Below are 26,232 nucleotides of genomic sequence, written 5' to 3'. Positions count from 1 at the left end.
CCAGGCCTTGCCGTTCAGCTGCACCTCTATGCCTCAAAGGTTACTGTGAGCATGAAATTGCCCTGTGGCTGGGTATAATGCCCAAACTGCCTGTGTAAGACCCACCCTATTTTCCATTGGCACAGTGCTGTGCTGCTGCATTTACAAACTCACAGTGGGGGCTTGGGCATGTTGTTGAGGAAACTTCCCTGTCTCAGATCTGCAATCACCTCCAGACCTTGCTGGACAAGGACAAGGTCACTGTGCTGCAGGAAATTCTGAGGTAGGGGCTGGTAGATGCAAAGGCAAATATAACAGTTACTGCAGGAAAGCAAGCTGGTAGTCATTATTATCATTATTGTATGTGACACTACTTGTATTCCTGTACAGACTAAAGACCACAAGTGAGATTGAGAGGAAGATTAATTCTGCTAGGTGCTGAACAAACCCAGAGTGACCTTCCAGCCTTGCAGTTTACAGGTGTAAGCGGGGCTCACGTAAAGGAAAATCTCTAAAGTTGCAGCATTTACTTGTTCACTTTTTTGCTATAAATCTTTTCACTTATTTAAAGATCAGAGAACTGGAAAAGAGATCAAACCAAGAAAGGTTGGAGTCTGCAAGGAACAGTGTGGCTCAAGCCTACAAATTATGATTTTATAGAGTTAATCAGGTTTTGGGAGTGATGCAGACAATGATAAACAAATCAAGGCAAGAAGAAGAGAGGCAGGAAATAAATTTCGAAGTATTATGACTCTGGATCAGGTTATTAAGAAGAGTCTTCATGCATGCCTATGAAACCACAGACTGCATTCTCTCTTTAGATCAAGTAGGAGTCTCTAAGCAGACAAGAAGCAAAAATTTCTCCTACTGGAGCTCTGTCAATAAAGAAATGTCAATAAAGGTTCAGTTGATTAAAACAATTTCCCAACACAGAAGACAAAATACATTTTACAGGGTGGTCTATTACTTCTTTCAGTGACAACGCTTCTCCTCTCAGTTTCAAATGATTACTGAGCTTTTCAATAGCTACGTTGGAGGCACACATCCACTTAATATTTGGAATTTTTCACATACAATTCCCTTCTGAGTGGGCAGTGTGTGTTTAAGATTTTACTAAATGAATAGGGACAAATTCTGCTCTTTGAAAATTTGACATAAATCCGAAGCATCTGCCCTAATATAGACTTACACTTGTTAAATCAGAGTAAATGAGAGCACACTGGCCTCATCATATCCAGCACAGGGGCAGGAATGTAATACAAGAAAGGGTTACTTTCTAACTGCTTGTAAGATTTAAGGCAGATAAATAAATAATAATAAGTCTTTGTTTCTGAAAGGAGATATTCAGTCTACCCAAAGCACCATCCAAGTCATTAAAGGATTCCCAGGTGCCAGTATTTGGAAAGGGTATTAGCTATTCAAACAGTTTAGGCAGAGGTCTCTGCTGTTCTCTCTCCTGGGTCATCTCAGATTTCCTCAGTCCCTGCCCAGAACTGAGCACAGGCGGGAAAGAAAGGCTGGAAATTTTAGAGGAGTAACTCCTTCTCCAGAACTAGAAAGAACATATTTTTCAGTCTTGCAGTAAAAATGAGGAAAAGCCTCTTTTGTCAGCACAACTGCAAGGCTGTCTGGGCGAGGGCCACACACTGCATGTGGAGGGATAGACTCTGCAGCAGATGCTGTGGAAGGAGCCCTCTTTTCGTCCCTTTTTTGGATATAACTTACCTGGCTTCACTCTATTACTGGGAAAAGAAGCCACATAAAAGTGTCAGCACGACACAGCTGGGTTGTTCAAACAAAGTAATTCAGCAGCAGGTGGCAAGAGTGAATCCACACAAAGGCAAAAGGCTTGCTGAGGAGATGGCTGAGCTCTGCTGACAAGAGTCAGTGCCCCAGAGATGGGGATGCAAACACCTCTCTGGGTGTTTGATGCTTGAAGGGCACAGAGAGTCATCTGAAGCCAACTACTCCACCTGAGTTGGTCTCTGGCTTCTGCACATTTTTAAAGGTTAATAGTTCTAAACAGGTGCATGAGACCAAGCAGAAATTTCAAATTGGGAAGTATTTTCCTGAGGAAAAAAAAAAAGGTGTTGGAAATAGCAATCACTATAGAAAGTGACAAGAGAAAAGGCCAGTGGTGTCTGACTATCTGTCAAAGGGAGAGATGCAGATGTCTCCAACGGGAATAAGCTCAGCCTAGATAAAAGCAAAGCTTACTAGAAGAAGGATGTTTTCTGAAAACATCATCTTTAGTTAATGAGATCTGCCTTGTCAATTGTTCTGATCCCAGAGCTCCCCTGGATCCACTTCTTCATTTCTGCTCCGGGTTCTCAGGCAGTATGTCAGAAACGCTCATCCCACCATCAGCTTGCCACACGCTTTTCTCACACATCACCCAGGTCTTTGTTGCCCCTGTGCTTAAATGGTTTAGAGAGGTTCTGCCTGGAGCCACCTGCAAGCTGCAGACTTGTTGGGCTTTCTTCCAAGGACAAGTTGATTAAACCTTGTTACACCAAGGCTGTGCTTACTGATGTCTGCTGATTCATTCCTCTCTGCGATATGTAGTCTTGGTCATGGCTCTGAAAAGCCTAAATCATTCAGGTCCCTGCTGCTATAAGACATGCTCTTCCACCGTTTTGCTATAGCAACTGCAGCTTGTAGAGACAAGATGAATGCCAGTCCTAAAAATTCAACTCGTAAAGACCAGGGATCATTGTCAGTAAGCTGCATCCAGGGAATCACCAAAACAATTCGGCAGTCTTTCAAGCAGTGCCTATCCTTGCTTAGGATGTCTAGAAAAACCTGTATTAGTTATTTGTGAATATATTAACTCTTAGTGCCAAGACATGGGCAGCCTGAAATGTGGATAATACCTATACCAATGCATTAAAACCTCCTGAAGCCTAACCACAGTCAGGACTACACTTACATAGCAGTTTCTTACTGCGCTGTTTTGTCTTTCCCAGGGTTCCTCAACAGCATCCTACTACTCAGACTGTTGGCAGTTTGACTGGCAGCATGGTGGATGCAAGGTCAGAGGGCTGCATCTCACCCCTCTGGGTACCCGAAAAACACAAAGACAGGCGTGTGTGTTCAGTTGCCAGCTGGAAGAACCACAGCTACTTATGTGATGCCTAGGCAAGATGATATAATCAGCACACTGGTACTTCTTACCCCAGTAAACTCTTTATCTGCCCCCTGTGCCAAGAGCAGTCAGGGAGGTAGATGCTGTTAGGGGAGTGATGAAAGCATGAAATGAACCTTAAAGACATAGAAAACTTTATGTCACTAAGTGACAACGCTCTTTGGCTCTTGTGCCTGTCTTTTCCTGAGTAGGGCAGGATAACCACTTTTTTGGGCATATTGCCTGTCCAGGATTATGCCAAAGAGAATCTTCAGGGAAGGCTTGTCACAGCCATCCCGCAGATCTCTTCTTTATCTCAGCACAGCTGTTCCCATCCTGACCTACTAGCCTGGTTTCTTGCTGACTTGTTACTGAGAACGCTACTGCAGGGATTCCAGATGTGGAGGAGCCCAGCCCACAGCAGACATTGCACCTTCACCCCTTCCTCTCCGAGTCTCCCACTGAGTGCACACAGCTAGCTCAGGTCTCACTAATGGAGAAAACAGCACCGGTCCCGGACAAGCCAAAAGACCCACATCCTTTTTCTTTGAACAGTTTGCAGTCAAAGTATTCCCTGAGTTTTGCCACATCTAGTAGAATCTTCAAGATAGAGGAAAGTGCCTGTATTCTACCAGGTAGGGATATCCCTGGTTCCTTCTGTTGCTGTTAAACTGTTACTTGGCTCCAGTTCTTTACTTCATGCTCAGCATTGCTCAAGGCTTCACTTTGCAGTTCTTGAAGTTTGTTCAACTGTTTGTCATCCACAGTCTCCTCCCCTTCTGTCAAGCAGCCATCTATCATGCCTTCCTCATTGAGAAAAACCCTGTACTTTCCTTTCTTGTTTACTATCTTTTACTAGCCTATTCACCTTATACAGTAATGACCTACATATAGGAAAATGATTCAAAGCCGCAATGTTTCTGAAGCCAGAGACAGTCTGAACTTTTGAGATAATTGGGAGGAAAATCAGACTTTACATTCAACACACCTGGGAGGAATAACCCCTATCTATTTCTTGCTGCATCAGAACCAACTGCAGACTGTTACCACCACATGTAGAAGTGACCTGGATGATGGATAGCAGTATAACTTGTGTGCAGTGTCAGCCTAATGCATGCTAAGGACAGTGCTACAGTTGTCCTGCATGAGTATTTTGAGGGCAGACTTCTTAATCTGTACCAGTAGAAATGGTGACATGGATTAATAACGATTTTTCTTTCTCTTGAGATGAGGTATACTAAAGAACATGAAGGAAGATGAGCTCACTTCCTACTACCTCACTAAAGGTATTTTTAAATGTTTTATAAAGCTTTGCAAGGCATACAGGAGCCACTGTGCACTCAGTAGTAACTTACGTGTATTTCAAGATGTTTCGTGCTGCAAATTCCTCTGTAAGTGTCAGTACCTTGCCCAAGATGGGTGCAAGGGAAACCGAATTTGGTTTCTCATCTAAAAGGATGCTAGCTCTAAGGGGGTGGAGCTGAAGCCATTTGGCACACAGGTACATGCCTCTTTTGGGCAAAAGCAGGAGAGCTCAGTGCTCTGATGGGAGCTGCTGGGGCATGGCACCTTCCCTCCCTGAAGCAGGTCCCAGAGAAAAGCTGCCTAGCCAACGGCCAGCTGAATGATGCCTGATGTCTCTCTTCTTCCCGACTGCTGAGCAGATCCTTGTTTGAGCCTGGGATGGCAGTGGATGGGAGAAACTGCTTTCAAACTGTTTAATAACAGTGATGGTAACCTTTGACCTTGCTGAATAGCAGCGCTTTTGACCTTTCATTTGTTAAATAATGCAACCACTTACTTCCCGATCCTTATCAGTGTTTAGTAATTGGGGTCAAGACAAAGCAAGGCAGAGTACAGTTACCCACCAGACTTTAGTGAACCAGGAAGAATTTCCGTAAGCTATAGATTTCCTTTTTGATAATCTTCAGTCAAGACAGGCAAAGACTGGAGACTGGGTGGCTTAGGAGATCCATAACAGGCTAAGGAGCCTCTCAGCTGTTAGCATCTGGTTTGAATCCAGCTGTGGTTGACAGTGGCAGAAATTCATTACAGTCTCAGGTTGCCTCTCTGACTTGTATGAAATGAGTTTGGCTTGCAGTTCTACAGTTTACTGGCCAGACAACAGCCATAACATACAATATTAACAGACAGTTCTAGAGACATCAATGATTAAATGCGTTTACAAAGCCTGAAAATTCCTATTCCCCTAGAGAAAATCAGACTATGGCACAGTGGTAGGTGACAGTGTGGACAAAAATTTTGCGGTCACTTCTGCATGTTCTGCCTGATTCATGTCAAAGAGAGGTGGTTAACCTTCAGGAATCTGAGTTGCTTTTTGTGCGGCGTAAGTAAAACTAATGGGTCAGATTGTGTGCTGTACAGCTCATTAAATATCTCACTTGACAGACAAGCAGGTGATGACTGTTATAGGCAGTGGTCCCAGGATCAGTGTTTTCCTTAGAAGTGAGCAGGGAACAGATGAAAGAGAAATCCAAGAATTTATGATGTGACAATGGATTTAAATATAAGTGCATACACATATATTTATTTATATAATGCACACATATAAAAGCTTTAACTTCCTGAATACGTCAAACAGAAATTCTATTTGTCTAAGCAGCTGCACAATCTCATTACTTATTTATTGCATTTTGTATTAAGCCAGATTGCAATATTTCTAGGGCAGGAGCTGTTTCGTGGATGTCTGTCTGTATGTGATTCAGCAAAATGAGCCCCCAAAGAGTGATCCAAATGCTGTAATTTATAAATAAGCCATTTATTTATAGATGTACATGAGCAAGACAAGATCTGTAAAAATGACACTGTAAGTAGTGAGATTCAGAGGGGGTTTTTTTGCTGCTGTTCATGCAAGAAATGAAGAAAATGGAGCAGTTTGTGGTATCCCAGGCAATACAATTGTATGCCCTTCTGCTTTTTGGACTTACTTTTGGATTTAGGCCTCTCGAAATTGAGGAACACCAATGCAGGACAGCCACCCCTGACTGCAGTCTTAATGGGTTGCTGCTTGTCAGTGTCTCTGGGTCTCGGGACAGGGTTGGCTTTACACAGGGCTGGCACAGCCAGATCTGCCTGCACAGGCAGCTGCCTGCAGCCTCTCCAGGGCCCTGCTTTCTCCTTCGTTGCTCTAGAGGAAGCCTCCGGCTGACCCACGGACGGCGCACACCCCCTCGCCGTGACTGCCCTGCTCTCCTCAGCGCCCCGCGGAAGAAAGGTCCGGGCCGAGGCGGCGGTGGAACAGCAGGGGAGCTGCCGTCGCCCCGTGTCTGTTCAGGCGCTGAACTACTGAGGCCGCCGTCAGGCGCCCGCCCCAGCGGCACCCCTCCCGCCTCAGCCGCCGGGCCTGCCCGGCTGCGCCCTCAGCCCGGGCCTGGCTCCAGCCCCTCCGCCCGGCGCGGACTGCGGCGGCGGCAGCGAGGAGCTGCCGCCATTGTCCGCCTGCGCCCACCGGCGCTGTTTCTATGGCAGGGGAGAGGCGGGACCCGCCGCTGCCAGGGCGCTGACTTTGATTGACGCTTCGGGCCGTTCCCTGCAGCGGAAGCACGCCGTCACCTTTGACCCCAGCGCCGCGGCAACCGCCAGCCCCAACGACAGTTGCCCGGCAACGGCGACGCGGAGCCGCCATGGAGGCGGCGTCGCTGCCCGCCGCGCTGGAGCTGACGGCCGGCGGCGGCGCGGGGCTGAGCGCGGAGAAGCGGGCGGTGCTGGGGACCTCGCTGCTGCTCCTCCAGCGCGACTACCGCTTCGAGCGGGTCTGGTTCTGGGGCCGCATCCAGGGCGTGCGCGGCGCCTACTACATCGCCGAGGGGCTGGGCCCCGACCGCGCCGCGCCCCGCAGCCGCCTCTACAGGTGCGGAGGCCGGGCCGCACCGCCGCACCGTGCAGGGGACGGGCACCTCCCTGGGGACGTGGGACCTGGGAGGCCGGTTTTGGGGCTGAGGGGAGAAGAGAAGGGGCTGGGAAGCCGTGGGGGAGATGCCCAGCTCTCCCGGAGGGAGCCTCGCTGTGCCCTGAGGGGCCTGGAAAGGCTGTGTCGAGCCCTGTTCTTCAACGGGCTCGGGCCTGTGTTGTGCTTGTCGCTGGCAGCTTGAACTGCATGGAGTGGAGCCTCCTGCCACCAGCGACCAAGGAGATGGTTGCTCAGGCTGAGCAGCTGAAGGGCCGTTTCCAGGGGGATCCTTCTTTTGAGTACAAGTACAGTGAGGTAGATGCAGAAGATGCTGAAAGACCGATTGAAGATGGTAAGGAGGTAAATACAGCAATACACTTTCAAACTCTCTTCGCTACATTTGTGCACCTCACACTGGACAGGTGGTGGCTCCTCCTCCTTGTTTGTCAGAAGCAGCCTGAGCCTGTGCTCAGGCAGAAAACACACAATTTCCTCTTTGCTGTCATTGTGTAGCAATGGCTTCTTGATTGAACTCTTACTTCCGTTACTCCTGGAGTTAGACACAGCTTAGAAATATTCTCTCTTCTTTATGTTTTATTATGCACAATTGGTACAGATCCTCGCTGCTGTGTCTGAAGCTTTACATAGGACCTGCAGGTACCATTCTTTATAACTGAATAGACAGTCATAAGTAGCTTAACTGAGAGGGAGGAAAGGACGGATGAAGGGAGGGACAATTAACTCTCTGAGTCTAGACTATCAGGTCCTACCCACATTTTTATGAGAAGAATGTTCGATTTGTGGTCCTCCTTTTAGTGCCATCGGGCTCCAAGCTGATGAGTCTGTTGTGGTTTCTATTGTTACTTCGAGTTTATTTTCAGAAATGACAACAAGAAAAGCCCTGCCTTTAAAATTTGCCTATTTTTCTTTAAAGCCTATGATCAAGGAGGAGGCCCGCCTCGTAGCTACCATAGAACAGATAGACAGAGCAGTTGGTATCATCCCCCGAGGGGCATTTGTGAAGACTCCTCTTGGGCCTGTGCATGAAAACAGAAACTTTGAAGGTAAATTCTCATTGTCTTTATCAGGATCAACTGTACTTTGATGATAAAGGCTGTAAATTAAGATGACTTTTTCTCTAGCTGCTGTTTTGACTTTAGGTTTATTTCTTCCTTGGGTGAGATGAACAGGGAGGAGAGAATCCAATGCCACTAATGTTCAGGTGCATGATTCAGCTCTGGAAGGTGGGAGGAAAGTCAGTAATGGCTCTTGAGTCATTAAACCTCTAGTTTAATTTGTCTGTGTATAGTTTACATCAGTGTTTAGCAAGTATAGCTGCAGTGAATTCTCCATCCACATACGGGATATAACCAAATGGGCACAGAGAGTTGGTCTCAACTCATTGCTTACCTGGGACTGCAGTTAGCATGTCTGCAATGCACAGCATCAGGGAGTACTGCCACCCATTTCTGGCAAGTCTTTGGTCTTCTGTGTAGTCCACTGGAGAAAGATTGTGATTCTGTCCTATGCTGTGGGCGTTAGAGAAACAATATGACATTTGATGGTATAATGTATGTTAGCCCAGCTCACTGTATTAATGGTCACCAATGGATGTTCACAGGTCTTTCTTTGACGGAGGCAAAAAAGTTAAGTTCCTATTTCCATTTTACTGAGCCTGTTAACCTGAAGAATAAAACCCTGCTGGAAAAGGCTGACCTGGACCCATCCACTGACTTTCTAGACTCTCTGGAGCATGATATCCCACAAGGTAAAAGTAGTAGAATCAAGAGATGCAATGAGAGGAAAGGCAGTCTGAGTAGCCTGGGAAATGCCGAGGTGACAAGGTGTGGGCTACTGTGGAGTTGGTATGCTTGGGGGAAGCTCCTGCGAATCTGTAAAGGAACTTTATCTTTTACTACATATTGTACTTAATTCCTTTTTTTAGGTGATTATAAACGCTTAGAATGGTAAGATGTAACTGTACCAGGGCTGTCACATCCTCGTAACAGGTCTTCTGACCGTATCAGCAGTTACCCCCTCTGTCTGAGTGCCCTATTCCCTCCTGACTTCTGTAAAGCCTGTGACAGCTGATGTCCCTAGCAGGAGAGATAACTCCACCAGTGACAGAGGGAATTTATGTGGTCTGAAGTATTTCACACCTCTTCTCCTACCCATTATTGCTCTTCTTTATCTAAATGGGCTGTCATTAACACTAAGCTGATATATCTGAGAGGCTGAATTCAAACTTTCCCTTGATAAACTGTGTTAGAAATGCTGCAGTGTGGAGTAATCTGCACTCTAGTGGGATTACACACTGTGGAAGGAGAAAGGAAGATGTGCATACTGGAATGTATCTTCAGTTCACATCTCTACGGTTCTGCTGGACAACTGTTAAATATATTTAAAGCCTCTTCCAGGGATTCCTCTGGTGGGATATTTCTCTAAAGAGATGGGAATGACTTGTTATTTGTTTCTAACTGCTTTTTTGCTGATTTGCTGCATTTTTTGGATTGGGCCAAGCATTTCCACATCCTGCTGTCTAGTAAGATTCTTGGGACACAATCAGAACTTAGGTTTGCTATTTTATTCCTATCCTGGACTAGCAGGATAGGATAGTAGGAGTCCTGTGCCAGATCGAATTGGCTGGAAGGAGAGTGAATTGCCAGTGTTGTAAATAGCTTTTCAGATTTTGTCATATCTCTCCCCGCTCCCCCCCCGCCAGTCTTTCCTTTGGCAAAAAAGAACTGAGAATGAACTTAGTGAGCTCCTGCCTGAATTCTGAACATTTTTGACTTCTCAGAGCATAAACAGCGCTAAAGTCTAAACCATTGTTCAGCTTACTGGGAGTGTCCTTGCTACAGTCATTTTCCAGAGGTGTAGTCTGGAGAGACTGCACATTTTTACATACACTGGCTTATTGAGTTGGACCTTTTGACTCAAAAAGGAGTAATGCAGGGGGGGGTTAGGTCCTAGATACCTCCTAAGAAAATTTTAGCTGCAGTTTCCTATGGTAGTTCAGGCATTGCTATTGTTTGCATATTTTTTTTCCTCTCTTTTTTTCTAGGGCTTGTGGTAAGGAGACTTTTTAATTTTGTGAGGCCTGAAACCACAGAGCCACACTGCAGCAGGACATAAATCTGCCATGCTTTCTATGTTTCCACTAGAAAACTGGCTCTAAGGGCTAAGAGCCTGAAGGCTAGTTTACATCACAGAGTTGGTTTTAGCCACCTTCAGCTGTGACGGAGTATGGCACCTTTGAAAGATTACAGGTCTCATACTGCAGTGTTTCTCATCTAGTTCAAAGGACCAGGCAACTGGCAGGTCATGCTGTATGTTAGATATGAACATGGCAGTTTTGTGGAAGTCTTCAAATCAAAATTGACTTGTAGCTGTATTTTACCCAGTGGCAGATAGAAGGTGGGGCTCAGCTGTGCCACTGTCATGTTTGTCTTCCTGTGGCAACCTGAGGTCTGTGTAAGCATGAACCTTTGCCCCTTTCCTGGGAGGTTTTTGCTGTTAGTGCAGATCTCAGTCTCCTCAAAAAAAGTTACCTCTCAAAGACTACCTGAGCTCAAGTGCAGCTGAGTGTTTCTTAATGGAAGAGGAGAAGATTCATCATGGTGCCTGTGCAACTCTGGCCGTATTGTCCTGCTCTTTCTTGGACTGAACCTAGGGATTGATGGAATGAGCTTGTCAGGCAAAGGAAGTAAGACAGGAACTGGTTACAGGATCAGCAAGGCATGTAGCCTTTCTAATTGCACTCTATCACATGCAGATAGGAACTCTGACATTAAAGAGAGATCAACCCATCCCCCTTTAACAAGCATTCAGGTTGGCTAAAGTACTGGTTCCTTGTGAAAATGTGGGGGAAAAAAGAACAGAGGGCAGACACAGGCTTTCTGCTGATTTTATCAGCATGGGTCTGTCAAAGTCACTTACTCCTGGTTGCAAGGCACTCAAACTCTGGTTCCTGGATTACCTTGCTTCAGCTCTGCCAGTGCATGTTGGTCCTGACACAGAGCAGACAGTGCTTTTTCTGTTTCCTGACATGTTGTTCATAGCTCTGGCAAATCCTCTCATTTTGACCTGAAGCTTTTCTTGCCTTTCCTGGCTAGATGCTCTCTTGAATAGTTATTGTCAGAGCAGAAGTAGGAATTCCTACATCTATTGCATCTAGAATTGTGACTGAAGCCAGAATTGTCTCTGCCCTCAACAAATACACAAAAAGTGGACCGAGGGTGAGTGACATCTGAGTGATGCTCCCAGCCAGCGTTGGCTTGAATTTCCCAAGTACCTTAAAAGAACTGAAGAATGGGACTGAGAGATTAAGGGCTGATTTAAACCTGTCTAAAAGTAACAACTCTGTTGGAATAGTTCTCGTTATTAATTGGAGACTAAGCATCTGTGACGGCTGTCAAGGGGGTAACTGTCATAAAATGTATGGTGTGTCATTATAGGAGAGCAGAGGTGTCTTACAGAATGGCAAGTTGGAGGCAAAGAAAAGATTTTATATGACAACTGAGAGGTGGGAAGAAAGGAAGTTAAAACTGGGTTGAATTGAAAGGAAACAATGATAAAAGCAGAGTGTTTAGTGCAAGATTGGAAAACTTGGAGTTTTGTAACAAAACTGTCTGCTACCCTTATCTTTACCAGTGATACTTGTGGTGATTGCAGGTTCCAGATTCAGTCTGTGTGTCTATCTATCAGGTTATCTGTGCATTTTAAGAGTTCAGAATATGTTGCTGCTCTTCCCCTAACCATACTGTGAGTCTGTCTGTTTTTTCTTGGTGTCTCAGCTCCCAGAGGCAAGTGACTGTGTGACTTAGCTTTTATGAAAAAAATAATTCTTTTTAGCGATTGTAGAGAAAAGCGGGAGAATGTGAACCTTGTCTCAAAAGCAAACTCAAAAAAAGTTTGTCTGCTTTAAAATCTCCAGCTCTCTGAGCCAAACTCATGAATTTGAGTCGCCTGACTCATGATTTTTGAACATGGAGGGGTTGCGATACTGATCTTCTGTCACCGCAGTATCAGATCATGTAATGCTTCATTCTGATCCAAATGGCCAGCTGGCCCGAATGTTGCATGCTGGGATCTGTAGGTTTTGCTGGCCATATGTCTGCACTAAAGATAAGCTTGTTTGCTCTAGTCTAAGCAGACAATCTGCTCGACTTTATGCACAATTAGATGTAGCCTTTCAGCTGCTGGCACATTGCCAGTGTGGTCCTTTCTGCTGCATGGAGTTTGGCACCCTGGATGATAGCATTTCAGGAACTAGAGTTGTGGCAGTTTTACATGTGCTTATAGATAATGGAATGGCAACGCAAATATCAAGAATTCCTAGCATGCCTACAGTATTTTCTCTTGATGACCTAATGTTGTCTAGATACGAAATAATAGTCACTTTTCAGGCATTGGCATGATGGGGAAAGTGAAAATGGAGGGGGAAGGATTATCTTACTGTGACCATGGTATCAGATCAAGCAATGGTACATTCTGCAAGGATAAAGGAAGGGGATGGGAGAAAGCCTAAGGTACTAGTGTAGAATGGAACGCTTGGGAGGAAGTAAAATAGGGGATGGAGAATTCAGTTTTTTGGTGCTTTCAAACTACAGTTCAGAAAAGCAGTAACTTGACTCTGAAGGTTTGTTACAGATTACTGACTCAGATCACATACGGAGATAAGGGACACCAACAGGGCACTGATAAAAACTGATGCAAGAGGGGAGGTATGTCAGAGGCAAAGGGAAAGAAAAATGTAGATAGGAAAAGATACGAGTGGAAACAGGATTTCTATGAGAAGAGTTTATTCAAAAGTCATGACTCGCAGTCAAGAAATAGCTGCTTTTGGCTGAAAGCCTACCACAGTTCACTGGTGGAGTAAAAGTAGGAATTAGAATTTTAAAAAAAAGCAATATAAAAGGAAATGCAGAAAGTTATGAACAATTAATGATTGATATAAATTGGAATTGATAATGAGTAGAAAATGCCAAAGGAAGCCAGGATAACCTGGAGTAATCCATGACAACTGTAAGGAGGATTTTTTCAAGTATATTGAGAGGAAAAGAAAGCATAATGATGGTACTGGAAACTGTCACTAAATGGTGATGGTAAAAAGGCTGATAAGAATGTGGAAGGGCAGATATGCTCAATAATCTGGTTTGTTTTTGGAAAGAATATGGACTCACATCAAATGAAGACAATAAAATACTGTTTCAGACAGTTTTCAGGCTATTTGCTACAGGAGGGTAGAGTTAGGCAATCTTTTCTGTTCGTCAAAAAATGAAAATGGCAGAACCAGATAAGTTACTCTTGAAATCATTATCTCAGGAGACTTGTGGCATACTTACGATGCTAACCTTTAATAAATCCCAGCGTTGCAGAGGTATTCCCCTAAACTGATTTTGAGTAGTAGTTGTGATTTAGAAATCACTGAATGGATGTATTTCTGGAAGGGGTCAGAAGGGGCTTCAGCTGGGACCAGTGCCAGTACTAATATTCTTCAACTTATTTATAAATGATCTAGAAGTAAAGGATGGGTAGAGAGACAAATAATGACAAGGGCAAGAGAGCTACAGAGATCTGGCAAACTCGGCTTACTTAAAGTACATTTTGATGTAGCTACCTGCAAAATCACATATCTAAGAACAGGGACTGGAAGCCAGACTTGTATTCTGGAAGCTGTGGCTCTGAAAGGAAATCCAGGCAAACCCACTGAACATGAGCTCCCAGTCTGATTCTGAGACTTAAAAGGCTAATTTGATCTGTAGATGTATAAACAAGGGCGTAGCAAATAGGAACAGGGAGGTGACTTTACTTTTGCGTATACTGTTAGTGGAATCAGAACTGGATTACTGCACATTGCAAAACTGGAGAGTTGCAGAAAAGAGCCACAAAATGATTCAAGGGCTGGTAAGAGACATAAACAGTTCAATCCATTTATCTTACGGAAAAGAACATGAGAATGACTGTATTACACTGTGTAAATACTCTATGGAGTTTAAGTATTCAGTACTGAAGGTCTAGTTAGTACAGCAGAGAAAGGCATAACAGGAACCAGCAGCTGAAAATTAGAGCCAGAAAAAGTAAAACGAAAAATAAGGTACAAATTTTAACAGTGAAATGATTACCAGCTAGCAAGGGCAATGGATGAGTCTGTGTCTCTTGACATCTTAGCATCATGCTGGATGTCTTCCTGGGAACTGTGTTTTAGCCAAATGCAAATATAAGTTGCTAGTCCCAGACGTAAGTAACTAAGTTCAATTAACGGGCAGTGGTATGCAGGAGTCCAGAACAGATGATTTCCTGGTATGCCTGGCTGTAAGCTTGATGACAGCTGTGGAGGGTGATATTTAGCTCAGGCTGCTTCATTGGCAGTGACAATAACACAAAAGTGACAATGCGTTCCTGAGCCAGTGACTCTAAGCGCAGGACTCGCAGTACAGCTGGCTTTGTTTCCTGAGCTATGATGCATAGGGTCTCAAAAGAGGACTCAGGAGATTCCTGACTTATCGTTATCCATTGTGGAGGGTGAACTGAGGAGCCAAGACCCCTCAGATGTAGTTGGTGACTCTCTAATGCTGGGAGAGATTTTATAGCATCAGTCTAAATGGGCAGACAGTGGCAGGGTGGATCATAGTGAGTCTTGTCCACTTGATGTTTCAAGATTCAGCTAGAGGAAGGGGAGAAGTGCCTAGACAGAAGATCATTTCTGCTCCTTTACCATTTTGACTGTGGAGGAGATGACAGTCACTCAGCCTCTAGCTCTATTTCTTCACTCAAATGTGCAGTGTTTTTGGAGCATTTCTTATATGGCATTACAGACAAAGCGATTTATGGCTATTTCCCTGCCTGAATACTTTGGGCACTAGCCTTTCTGTAAACTTGCTGAACAGTAGCATGGGTTAGAACACTAACCTCCTGTCCTCTGAGCTTCATTAGCACGCTCTTTATCAGTTTAGCAAAAGCTGGTGCTTAATAGGCCATTGAAGATGGAGATGTTGCATTTCTAAGTGGGAGATACTTTCCTTTGGCCACTCTCAAGGGCCATTTTGGTAGCTCCATCTTGGTTGCCCCAAAAGCCCAGATGCTGGAAGGAAGAAGGCTAGGAGCCACAAACCTGCTTTATCTCCATGCATTAACACAGCTAATTAACTCCCTTTCGACCCCCGCCCCCCCACCTCCAGGCGATTAATCCCCTATCAGCCTCGGTCTCCAGCCATTTGAAGAGTCTGTGTCTGCAGAGGTATTTACAACCCCCAGCTAGCCAGCAGAGAGCAAGTTGATCCGTTATCAGGGCTCTAAGACAAATGGCTGCCTATCTCCCCAGTGGCCTTGCAAAATCCAGCAAAGTGCTATGCTGTGCTGGCCACCTACTTTCACCCAGCCTCCCTTCTCTGCTAACATTTCACAGATGTGACCTGAGCCCTCCCCTTTCATTGCTTAACAATAAGCAGCACCTCCCCAGCTCTGTGAAAGCTGAGAGCAAGAGCACTTTACTTCTTAGCCTGCCAAGAGCCACACAGGGACAAGGGTTTTCAAGCTGTCTCACTGAAATCCAAACTAAAAGACCCATAATGAATGAGAGGGCAGTACTTCGTGTTAGCAAGGATAAAAAGAGGTAGCCAAAATGTAGACCAAAATATCTAGAGTGGCTCACAGCTATCCTCATTCCTAGTTAGGAGAGGTGATCCTTAGGCTTGGTAAATATGTGGAACCGAACTGGAGTATCCCATGGAGTCACCTGACATTTACACAAGCAGTTTTGACAAACGAGCTTTATAACCCAGTGGTACAGAAGGAGTAAAACAGATTAGTGCGCATCAGAACAGTTGGCTTTCAGATGTGGGAACTGAACCGAATAGCTGGCTGGGTTGTTAAAGCATTGGTACCTGAATTTCTCTGTTAAAACTGAAGTCAGCCATCCCTAGAAAGAATTCTAGGATGGTCGTAGCTGCTACCTTCCAGCAGGGCGCACTATGGTGCCAGCATTGTCAGCGCTGGGCACAGGAAAGGAAACCACAGAAAAGTAAAATGATAAAGCACGAAAAAGAGCATCAGATTGAGGAGAAGGTAAGGCCTGAGTTCCCAGACTGTGTGTGGTATACTGACCTCCTGAACTGTAGGTATGGAGAAGAGACTGTCCGTTCCAAGCTTAGGCAATTTCTGGAATGGTCACTGGACTTCACAATAGCTTTCTTAGCATCCTTAGCGATCACAGGCATGCAATGGACATACACAAATACATAAGCATGTCTCCTACATCCTTCAAAAGTAGAGACAATTTTTGCTAGTGATGTGTGGACTGTGGAGCTTTTAGAGGCTGTTAAGGCTGCTCCTGCAATGACCCAGGAGAGCTGCCTGGGAGCAATACAAGACGTTGTCCCTCCTACAGCTGGGGCTCTGCCAGCTCAGGAGTTCAAGATCAGACTGGAACCCCTCACGTGGCAGCACAGCAGGAAGATTCCAGAGCCAGCTCGTGTTACAGCTTTTGACTGGCTGTCCATGGTCTGCCTTGATATCTGGAAAAGAGTCTGTTTTCCTTGGGCTCTGTGTAATAAAGCAGTGCGTTCACTGCTTTTGGGTCCTAGGTCTGTATCACCTCAGGGGTCTTGTTTAGTCAGAGGTCTTGGATGAGTTTATACTGGAGCAGGGCTTCCCATCAACTGAGAGCTGTGGTGGAGTCCTTCGCCCTCCTAACTGCTGCAGTGAAGGAATGAGGACAGAAGCAGAGTCTTCATAGCAGCTTTCCAGGGATTGTATTTAAAGTTTTTTCCTCCTCAGTAAAAGAAATCATTGCCCACCCTGTCTCCATTTCAGCTCCTGGTTCATTGGACATGAAAGGGAGATGAACTTCGTGCTGAACTGATGGGAAATGCTGGTAAAGCCTCTTAGAACCAGAAGCTGTAGTTTTATCACCACATCAGTCAGCCTTGGCCTAACCCTTTCTCTAGGGAATGACGAAAAATTACTTGCAGGGAAAAGCCTAGGGCAGTCTGTGTGTGACTGATGTCAGAACAAGGTCAGCTTTTGCTAGGAGTAATCTGTTTCTGAAGGGGCTCCACATAAGTAGTGACAAGCTTCTGCCCGTGCAGCAGTTGGCATTGGTGCCAACCCTGCATTTGCTGTTTGCTGACCCTTTGGCCATAGAGATTTTGCAGGGAGGAAGTCAACGAGCATTGTCTTGTTTTACTGTACACAAATACCACATAGATTGAAATTCTGCATGCTGAAGGGGTGTGTGGCTGTGTGTAGAGGGAAAAGGACAGTTCATCTATGGGTATATTTGTACAGCACTTGTGCTGTGCAGAGATAGCTAGGCTATCCCAGGCATTGGAAGATGCTTAGCCATCTTTAGTGTTCAGAATTAGCTTGAATATCAACACAACGGCACTGTGCTGTGTGGATATGCTCAGTGTGACAGCCTTCTCAGAAACTGGTAAACTCTTCAGGTAATTTGGGCCAGAATTCATATATAGTTTAGTATGAAAACATCTGACAGTTTATAATCCACGCCGTCTGTTCCTCGTCCTAAGCCTTTTTAACTAGTCCTGCTAATCTGATGAGGTAAGAAGTACAACTGGGGGACTGACAGGGCTTGTAGCCATGCCCCTTCTGCAGGAGAGTGAATCGGATGTGCTCTAAGCATTCGGTGGGTTTTGAATCCCAGCATCGACTGCTTTGTGTTCTCTCAGAATTCAGAGATCAATGTGAGGTTCTTTGCCCCTAATCCAGCCCCTGTTCATCATTATCTCCTCCTCAAAGTGGCCAGTGCTTTGTTATCAGGAGAGGCAAAATCTTACAAGGTGGCCATAATCTCCTCTGAGAGTCAGACAGATATTCTCCCGTGGGTAAGAAAGTGACAGTGACCGAAAGCTCTAGGGGGAAGCAGGCTAGAACAAAGCTGTCCGTTACATCCTTTCATCAAACTGTTAATCTTTCTTTCAAAGACATCACATTTGTTTGGTGACAAAAGCCGCAAAGAAGCTGAATTGAGCCTGAAATCCTGTAGCAAGATTTAGAGGAAAGCGTCTTTCATTCAGAGTGGGGAGGGGTGAGAGACTCCTTCTTTTTTCTTCCTACCAACCAATGGGCTCCCAGAAGCCCACGAAGGTGACGGATTAATGCAGGGGCTCCCCAGGTAGATGCTACGTGACTCCTGGCACGCTCCAAAAACGTTTCCACAGTGACCAGCTGAATGAGAAATATGGAGTGTGACAGGATCCAGCATAAACCTGTGCTTTGGAAAGAGGGTGCTTTGCCACTCTGAGAGATTTCTAAATTTACTACAGAAAACCCAAGATACAATGATCTGTATTGTAGCTGTCATAATCCAAATGGCAGGGATTTTAATCAGTTGTGCCTACTCCTTGTAAGTTTTGATTGCATGTTGTCTTGCTGCTTCCTCTAGTGCACAGCCCCATTCCAAATCTTTGTTCTGGATGCTTTCTGTGCAAAGTCTGCATTTTTTTCTTAACACACAAAAAAAAAGTAAAAAGGATTCTCACTCTATTCTAATTATCAGTCGGATTTAGGACTAAAGGGCAAACTAACTGGGCTATAAGGGAAACTGCAATTGGACGTGTATTACTTCTGTGCTAGCTTTTTCAGCCCTTCCCATCCTCTGCTGCTCATTTATGTCTGTGTATTGTCCCTTCTTTTGTGTTGGCATTGCTGGCTGTGCAGCCAGATTCCAGCTAGAAAAATAACTTTATTTTTGGCTAGACTATTTTTCAGCCAGATCATTTCCCTGACCTGGTTCACTGAACAGTAAATAAACACTTTTGTGGTCTCTATGATGGAAGTGATGAGGGAGGGAATAAGGGTTTGAGGGCAAAGGCTGCTTCAACTGGATTAAGCAGCGCTGTTGTCAGATGTCTAAGTATGGCCTGAATTTCACCCAGTACTCGGAGACACCTGAATACTGTGCATCTGGGACAACACTGCAATCCATGAGTCTTCCTTGTCAGCAGGAAACAGGTACTTTGTGTGTAAACGAAAGGCCCAGGCCTGTCTTAATCATTTGTGCTACAGAGGCGTCCCCAGTGGGAGAGGATAATGGAGAGAAAAAGCCTCTGAAGTAAGATCATTTTACTTTGAGGTTTGGGCATGGTTGTATTTGTGTGTCAAAGATGTGGCAGGCATTAGGACCATGCAAGAGATGCTTGGCAGCATCTGACTGTTTGTAAGCTGTGCTTTCCTGGCTCTGGTGGCTTTTTAAAATAGTACTGAACCTGCAACCAGTCTGTGTTTTTATTTAATTATTATTAAATAGTTATACGGGGAATTGGAAATATTGACAGCAGTGTTAACATATGGGGTGCAGGTGGTGTGTCAAGCAAATGAGATTTAGTTTGCAGCCAGTAAGTGGCATGAAGGAGTTTGAGCCCCACGTAAGAGTGTTTGGATGTGTCCTTATGGCTGGTAGGTTGTGTGTGAAATGTCCGTGTGACAAAATTTGTTGAGAGCCAGAGCACAGTGACCATTCCTTACAGCTGCTCTGCTTTGCAATTTGTCTTTGTTCCCTACAGACAGCAAATTAGAGTAGGAAGCTCTTCCCAGTGTAGGGTTTTCTGTTGGAGGGAAATGGAAGCTAAATCCCATGGGTGTAGTGTAGCTTTGTCAGAGCTGAGTGCTTCGGGTCACACAGCCAAGCAGCGGCTGCTTTTGCAAAGGGAAATGGTTTTGTTGCCCCTCTCTGGGTGTTAATATTTGTCCTATAACTCAGTACTTCACTCTCACTCAGGACTGACTGCAGCAAGATCTGTTATAACCCGCTCTTGTGGCAGCATATTGTGTTAATGGTAAGTGCAACCATGCTGTAGCTGCTTTTCCCTTGAGACATTTCCTCCTTTGAAGAGGAATTGGTAATGTCACTTTTATGACCCTCTGTGAGCGTTTGTGACATGGAGTCTCTATCAGGCTGTCTAGCTGTTAAAGCTGTTTCTTCTCAAGCTTGCACTGAAATGAGGCATTGCTGAATCACCTCCAAAGCAGCAATGTTATGAGAGGTCATACTGAAAGTGGACCAGTTATGGCAGGAAAGTTCTTCTGCAAACAGCCCGCTTAAAAGGCTTTTGTTCAAAAGCTAATGTCTTGTGCACCCTATTGCCTCTGTGAATTACAAGCTTCAGCCCGTAGCAGAGACAGACATGGGGGATGAGACAGGGATTTCTATTGGCGACTGGAAAGGAAGAAGAAGCTGAGAAGGAGGTTGACTTTTGAAATTCAGCCCTGGTGTCCTGGCAGCTGTTGAAGGGCCATAAAAAAGGCAGTGGTTTAACACTGGGTGAGCATCAGGATCTTCAAAGCACTTTCTTGTTTGGGAAAGATGTAAGGAACTCCTCAGAATTCCTGCCTGTGTTTCGAGGGGTGGAGGCTGCAGCCTGATCCAAAGAGGGAATAGGAAGCTCCAGATCTTCATCCAGCGGATATTTTTCCCATGCTCTTTCCTCCCACACAGCAGCTCCCTCCCTTCCCTTCTGGAGCAGCAACAGGCAATAGTTTCAGCACAGACAGTGCTTGGCTTCCTTAGGTTTGCTGGGTGCAGCTTAAGAATTAACTTGCTCTTTTAAAAAAAATGTATTTTGAAGAATGGAAACTTCACCAGAGCAGTGTTACTGTGAGAAACCTCTAGTGTGAGAGCAATGACCTCCAGTTCCCCGCACCTCAGCGAGCTTTGCATGATGAGTGAGTTAACTCTGCTGCCTGATTTAGGGACAATATAGGCTACAGCTCACACGTAGATGGAAGTTAAAATCAGTATTTAACTCTAGGAAAGCCAGCTTTTAATTGCTGTCTCTTAGTTCTAGTTGTATTCCCTCCAATGCAAAGAATAGTTTTAAATTTTTTTTCCTGACAACTTTTATCTAGGAGTCTTGGTGTACCTTACAGACTGATGCTCTGAGCTTCCCAGCCGCCCAGTAAGAGACATGTTGTCTGACACAGGGGTGATGACGAGCACAGGGACTGCCATGGCATATTCTGAGACAATGTTAGAAAGGATTTGAACCCAGCATCCTGCTTCTGCATTTTTATAGTAATACAGACCTACACCTACCTATGCAATGGTTTTACTCCAAGAACCATTTGTAATAGCAGGGAAGTTTAAAAAAAAAAAAAGAAGAAAATATAAAAGCAGCATTTAATTTTCATAATTCTCCTCATTCCTTCTTATATTGTATTATTAAATGCATTTCTAAGGCTTTCTCTTGAAGGAGGAAAGAAGGCATATTCATTTTAAGTTTTTATTTCATACTGTTCATTAGCTACTGATTAAAGTACTTTTGGTGATTTATGACATCATTATTTCAAACTCCTACAAGAAAGATGGGCCTGAAAAAGCATCTTGTTGTTTGAAGATTGTGAGATTTGAGTTGTGATGGAAGAGAATACAATTGTCTTGGATCTTTCAAGGAGAACAACTTTCTCCATGTCTCATGAGTTCAAATACTAATTTTGTTTTCTGGACCATTTCCTCAAATGCTGCTAATGTGGTGAGGTATGGAAAAAAATAAGTACTGAGATAATGGGCCCCAATTTATTCCTTTAAAGAAAACGACCAAAATAAGCAGATAGGTTCCGGAACTTTAATGTGGTATCTTCTTAGCAGGTAGATACCAGCATTGTGTATCAAATGCAATTTCTGAATGGGTTTTGTGTGTTGCAAAAGTCCAGTCTGGAAAAGTATGCTGAATAAATCACCTTTGATAGCTGGGTTAGAAAAATGTCCCCAGTGATCAGGTTAGTAAAAGATGGAAGGTGGCAGGCACTGCTGCTGTTTGGCTCTGCAGAATAAAGAGCAGCTCTGTAAGAATCATCGTTGTGGCTGAAAACAGGATCTGAGTGAAAATGACATTACAGTTTCAGGCAGTCTCTTATAATTTTTCCTGTCCTCAACCTATGTTGCATTGGTCCAGCTGGGATTGCCATTAAGTAACCTGCTTGTTTTGTTCAGGTTCTCATTTCACAGGAAGACTTATGCAGCGTCAGCAAAACTGTATTGTCCGTATTTGCACAGAACTAGATACAGAATCAAGGATCAGAGAGGAGCTGGAAAGTATAACAACTTAATATTCCTCAAAGGCCTCACACTTATGAAATTACAAATTTGAAACCTTTGAGAGTTTGCAGCTTGGACAGACGGTAGGGAAATGAAGCAGCTGCACATCACAGCCTTCAGAGATCTAGCATAAAAGTGAATGGAGCTGTCTTCAATTACATCTGTCCATGTCTGCCAGGTGTGAAGGTGCATGGGAAGTTCCTTTGATCAGCAGAGTTAACTGCTGATGAGTACTCCGCAGAGATTGATAAGCCTGTGTGACACTGGGTAAATGTTCTGAGGGGATCATGGATCCATGTACTATATTGCCTCAGAGCATAGATATGGGGATTTAATCAAGTTGAACTTGATTTACTCTACCTTCTCTGCGGATTTGTCCAACAAAAAGAAGTCCGAATCCAGATGTAGTTCCTGAGAGCATTAATATCCCTGTTTTCCCTCTCACCTTTCCCACTTGTCACGCTCCAGGCATTTCTTTTTTTTCTTTGTAAATAGTTTGGGGCAGAGGGTTCATCTATGTTACATGAAGGTATATATACAAGCTATCACATGTACCCAGGCTGCTGGATGCTTCCAGTATGTTGGGAGGCATTAGCAAACTAGATAATCCCTAAAGGCTTTCACCACCCAGCAAGGCAAGGCACAGTCCTATCCTTGACAGACTTGCTTCTCAGAGGACTGGTCCTAAATCAAAGACAATGAGAACTCCTCATTCCATTAACTTTTTGTCAGAGAAACTCTTCCAAAAGTTTACAGTCCCCCCCTGCAAACCAATGTGTAAAGCTGCAGCAAGAACCACTGGTATTTGGATGAAGGGCTTGCAGATCATTTCTGCAAGTTCAAGCTGCAAGAACCCTGCACTGAAAGCAAAGTCAGTTCAGTGTTCAAAGGAGAAATGGAAAAAGTTGTCACAACGACATTCAGAACCTATTTGCTTGCCACTTGTTGCTCAACACCTCTATGCATAGTTTAGCTACTGCCACTAGCAAATGCTGAAAGCTTGTAGAGGCAAAGTTCAAGAAACTGTTTGAAAGCTTGTCCTTTGACAGCACATGGCTGTAGTGCTTCAGCCACTGGATCATCTGCCTTGTAGTGAAGTGTTCTTCATCTAGGTTTCCATGCTATCCAAGTAGTGAAGTTTCTTAAGAACATGCATATTTTGTCAGGGACCCAGTCAGTCAGTCAGAATCTGTAATCCCAGTGGCTGAACCATAGTATGTGTTTTTACTCCAGGTATGACAAAGATCCAGTCCAGTTTGTGTCCATATGAGTGGCACCGGAGAGACTGCATGGAAGATTGGGGTTGCCTTGTGTGTGAAACCACTGCTTGTGAAGACACTAGCTCATGTTTTAACTAGGACCTGCACAAAGAATGTCACAGTGCAAGGAAGGTGAAAAGATGGCACACATCTGTACTATCCTGCCCTGTATTAAGTAGGGCTTTGCTTTACTGTGATTCCAGCTGTTTGTCGTTAGTGGAAACATGGAGCTGAATGAGTCAGAAGTAAGCTCTCCAGTGCAGAAATCTCCCGAGTCTTTAAAGACTGTCAATGTCTCTTTTGTACTTCTATCCTGCAGCGAGAGACAGTTTGTCAGAAAGTTCAGTGACTGTCATGGAAGGTAGCTGTTCTTGCTGTTCATTTAATTCCATGTTTGGACATAAATGAAGAGGGTACTTTGAAAGGTAACAGATCAAAGATGACACGGGACTTATGTTGTGCATACTGTGGTATAACAAACCTGTGGAACTTGCTACTGAAGGGGACAGTGGAAACAATGGTGTCCAAGAAACTTTTGAAAAGTACAGAAATACAAAGAGTACAGACAGGTAACAGGCGAGCAGCACAACTCGCGACACCTGGTTTTACAAGGCTTTGAACTGTCCTTTTCCTTTCTGATTCTGCAGCCACCATATACACATTTCCCCTCAACTTCCCTCCTCCCTCAAGCCCTCAGCTACGTTTGCCATGAACTGCATAAGAGACTACATGCACTGCAAGCGAGCGTGCAAAAGCCTAACGCTAGGCAAACACCAATTGCCCAGCTAGCTGCTGCCTTTCGGCTGCCAGGCAAGCCAAACAGCCTGTGCTTCCTTGCAGCTGCTGGCAGACCAAACAAACAGCTTCAGGAGCTGCAGTCAACCCCTGGGCCACGTCCTGTGGTGACCTATTGTAGGAACTTGTGGTGTTAAAGCCATTCAGCCCTTGGTCGGATGTGACTAAAATTGGCCACGAGTGAGAAGTTAGTGGGAGGGGGAGGACAGGCAGCTGACAGCAATCACAGAAGCCCTTCCCCAGGCTAACCATGACATGAGTAAGCATGAGTCATAGCATAAATTGATGAACCTAAAATTATCTACAAGGATGAATACCATCTAACTGGCCCAACACATTATGGGCTTTCTGCTTACTCTGAAATTGGCAGATTTTGGCTTTGGGTGCAGATAGGCTGAGTGCTTGACTCTAGGCCAGTAGGAGCCTGACAGCTCCAACTGCATTTTTTTATTTGGGCCTGCAGCTTTTGCTTTTAGATGGAGATTCAGCAGGAACCTTCTTCCCTACATTGTAGCCTCTAGGCATTACTGTTTGGTGCTGAAGCTGATATTTTCTTCCGGCAGCTCCTTGCCCTCCGGCATTGAATCCAAGCTGATGCTCCAGCCCCCTCCCCTCCGGCATTGTTCCCAGGCTGTCGTGTCAGACGCAAAACAAATACTCAGTGGCTCAGAGCTCCTTGCATCCAGGAGAAACTGCATTTTCATACTGGCTCTGAACCTCCTCTACAGAGCCAAAGCAAAATTAATGTGGAAACTAATCCCTTTGCCCCTACCATGTATATCCTCTTCAATGGTGGAGCCAAGAAAGACTGAAGAGAATTAACCTTTTCTGTAAATTTCTCTGAGATAGGAAATACCCTGCTTTTCACTTTATCTTCTTCCTCTTTCCTAGTCACTGCATCAGGGAAACCAGTCCTCCCTGGAGCAGGAAAGCACCTTCTTCTTCTTCCCACTACTAATGCTATGAGTTCATTTTAAGAAGAAATTTCATACCTATGCAGGATTACTACAGCTAGTCTTGGCTCTCTATAGCTATTAGTTAGACCAAGTAGGTGGCAGAGCTTGTTAGAGTAACTGCTGCCCACTCAGAAGCAGCCAAGAATAGCTGTAGCCTCTCCTAGGGATCAAGTATACAAGTCTCAAGCTCCAGGGGTCCCTTCCTGTAACGTAGATGACATTACCATCATAGCCATGGGAATATGCTACTGTGTGAAACTAGACGCAGGCATGTGGAAATGAGGACAGCCCGTAATGCTGAACTGACAAAAGAATGAAGGGCATCAAGGTTTCTGGTCTCCCCGACTTCCCTCTTTTCAGGTGTTGCAAACTCAAATGCAGCCTTATCCACTGTTAACTGGTTAGGCAGAACCCACCACAATCCTTCTCCCAGCTTAGGGACAGCTTGCTCCAGGAATGCTGCCTCTTTCTCCTTTGCAGTGTCTCATTAGCACATGTTCTCGCACAGGCTCCTGGACTGTCCAGCTAGAGAAGGGAGGCACTGTGGTGGTGCTGCGGAGCCTGCTTTGGCTGGGACTGACATTCTACCACATCCCAATGACCAAGCAATATGGCTACGTCTACTTTGGCACTGGCGAGAAGAACTTAGATCTGCCCTTCATGCTGTGACTCTCCTGTCTGGGACGAGGACTCGAGAACATGTAGATTTTGTACTTAGGAGATTTTTGTTTACTGCTTGTTCTAATAAAAGTGTGAAACCTCTGCAGGAAACCTTTCAGCGGGATTCTTTTGTACCTGGACTTTGGCCCTGATTCTTTTCCTAGGACTTCACTGTGTGCAATCTTCCCTCAACTCCAGACTGAAGACACATCTGTAATGTGTCACTGCAGATCCTTTAGATAGTAACAAATGGCATTTTCTTCCATGACGGGCAAAGCCCTAGGTCAGAAATCAAACCTAGGCCATCTATCTGATTACAAAGGCACCACGCTTGCTCACACAAAAACTCATTTGGAGACAACATGAATGAGTGCCTGCTGTCACCCATGAATGACAAACAAAAATAGAGTTTCTGCCTTGAAGTCAGAGTAGAAAGCTGATGCATACTGTAAGGGATCTCTACTAAACCCTGAACTCCAGAAAGGCATACT

At 44.8% G+C, this 26,232-nt stretch overlaps 1 protein-coding gene across 2 annotated transcripts; it reads left to right on the top strand.

Moving 5' to 3' along the window:
- Positions 1-6,747: 6,747 nt before the first annotated feature.
- On the top strand, positions 6,748-25,789 carry RSPH9 (radial spoke head component 9). Of its 2 annotated transcripts, none has more exons than XM_068398126.1 (5): positions 6,748-6,974; positions 7,211-7,373; positions 7,993-8,077; positions 8,635-8,781; positions 25,590-25,789. In XM_068398126.1, exons 1-5 carry the CDS (start codon positions 6,748-6,750, stop codon positions 25,748-25,750), a joined length of 783 nt encoding a protein of 260 aa, XP_068254227.1. In that variant the 3' UTR covers positions 25,751-25,789. The 2 variants fall into 2 exon arrangements, with proteins under 2 accessions (XP_068254227.1, XP_068254217.1); XM_068398116.1 differs by having other exon boundaries at positions 7,948-8,077.
- Positions 25,790-26,232: the final 443 nt, after the last annotated feature.

The sequence above is a fragment of the Nyctibius grandis genome, chromosome 1 (assembly GCF_013368605.1).
Source record: "Nyctibius grandis isolate bNycGra1 chromosome 1, bNycGra1.pri, whole genome shotgun sequence".
Taxonomy (NCBI): domain Eukaryota; kingdom Metazoa; phylum Chordata; class Aves; order Nyctibiiformes; family Nyctibiidae; genus Nyctibius; species Nyctibius grandis.
Note: the sequence above shows the minus strand (reverse complement) of the source record. Positions and strands in the feature narration are given on the sequence as shown.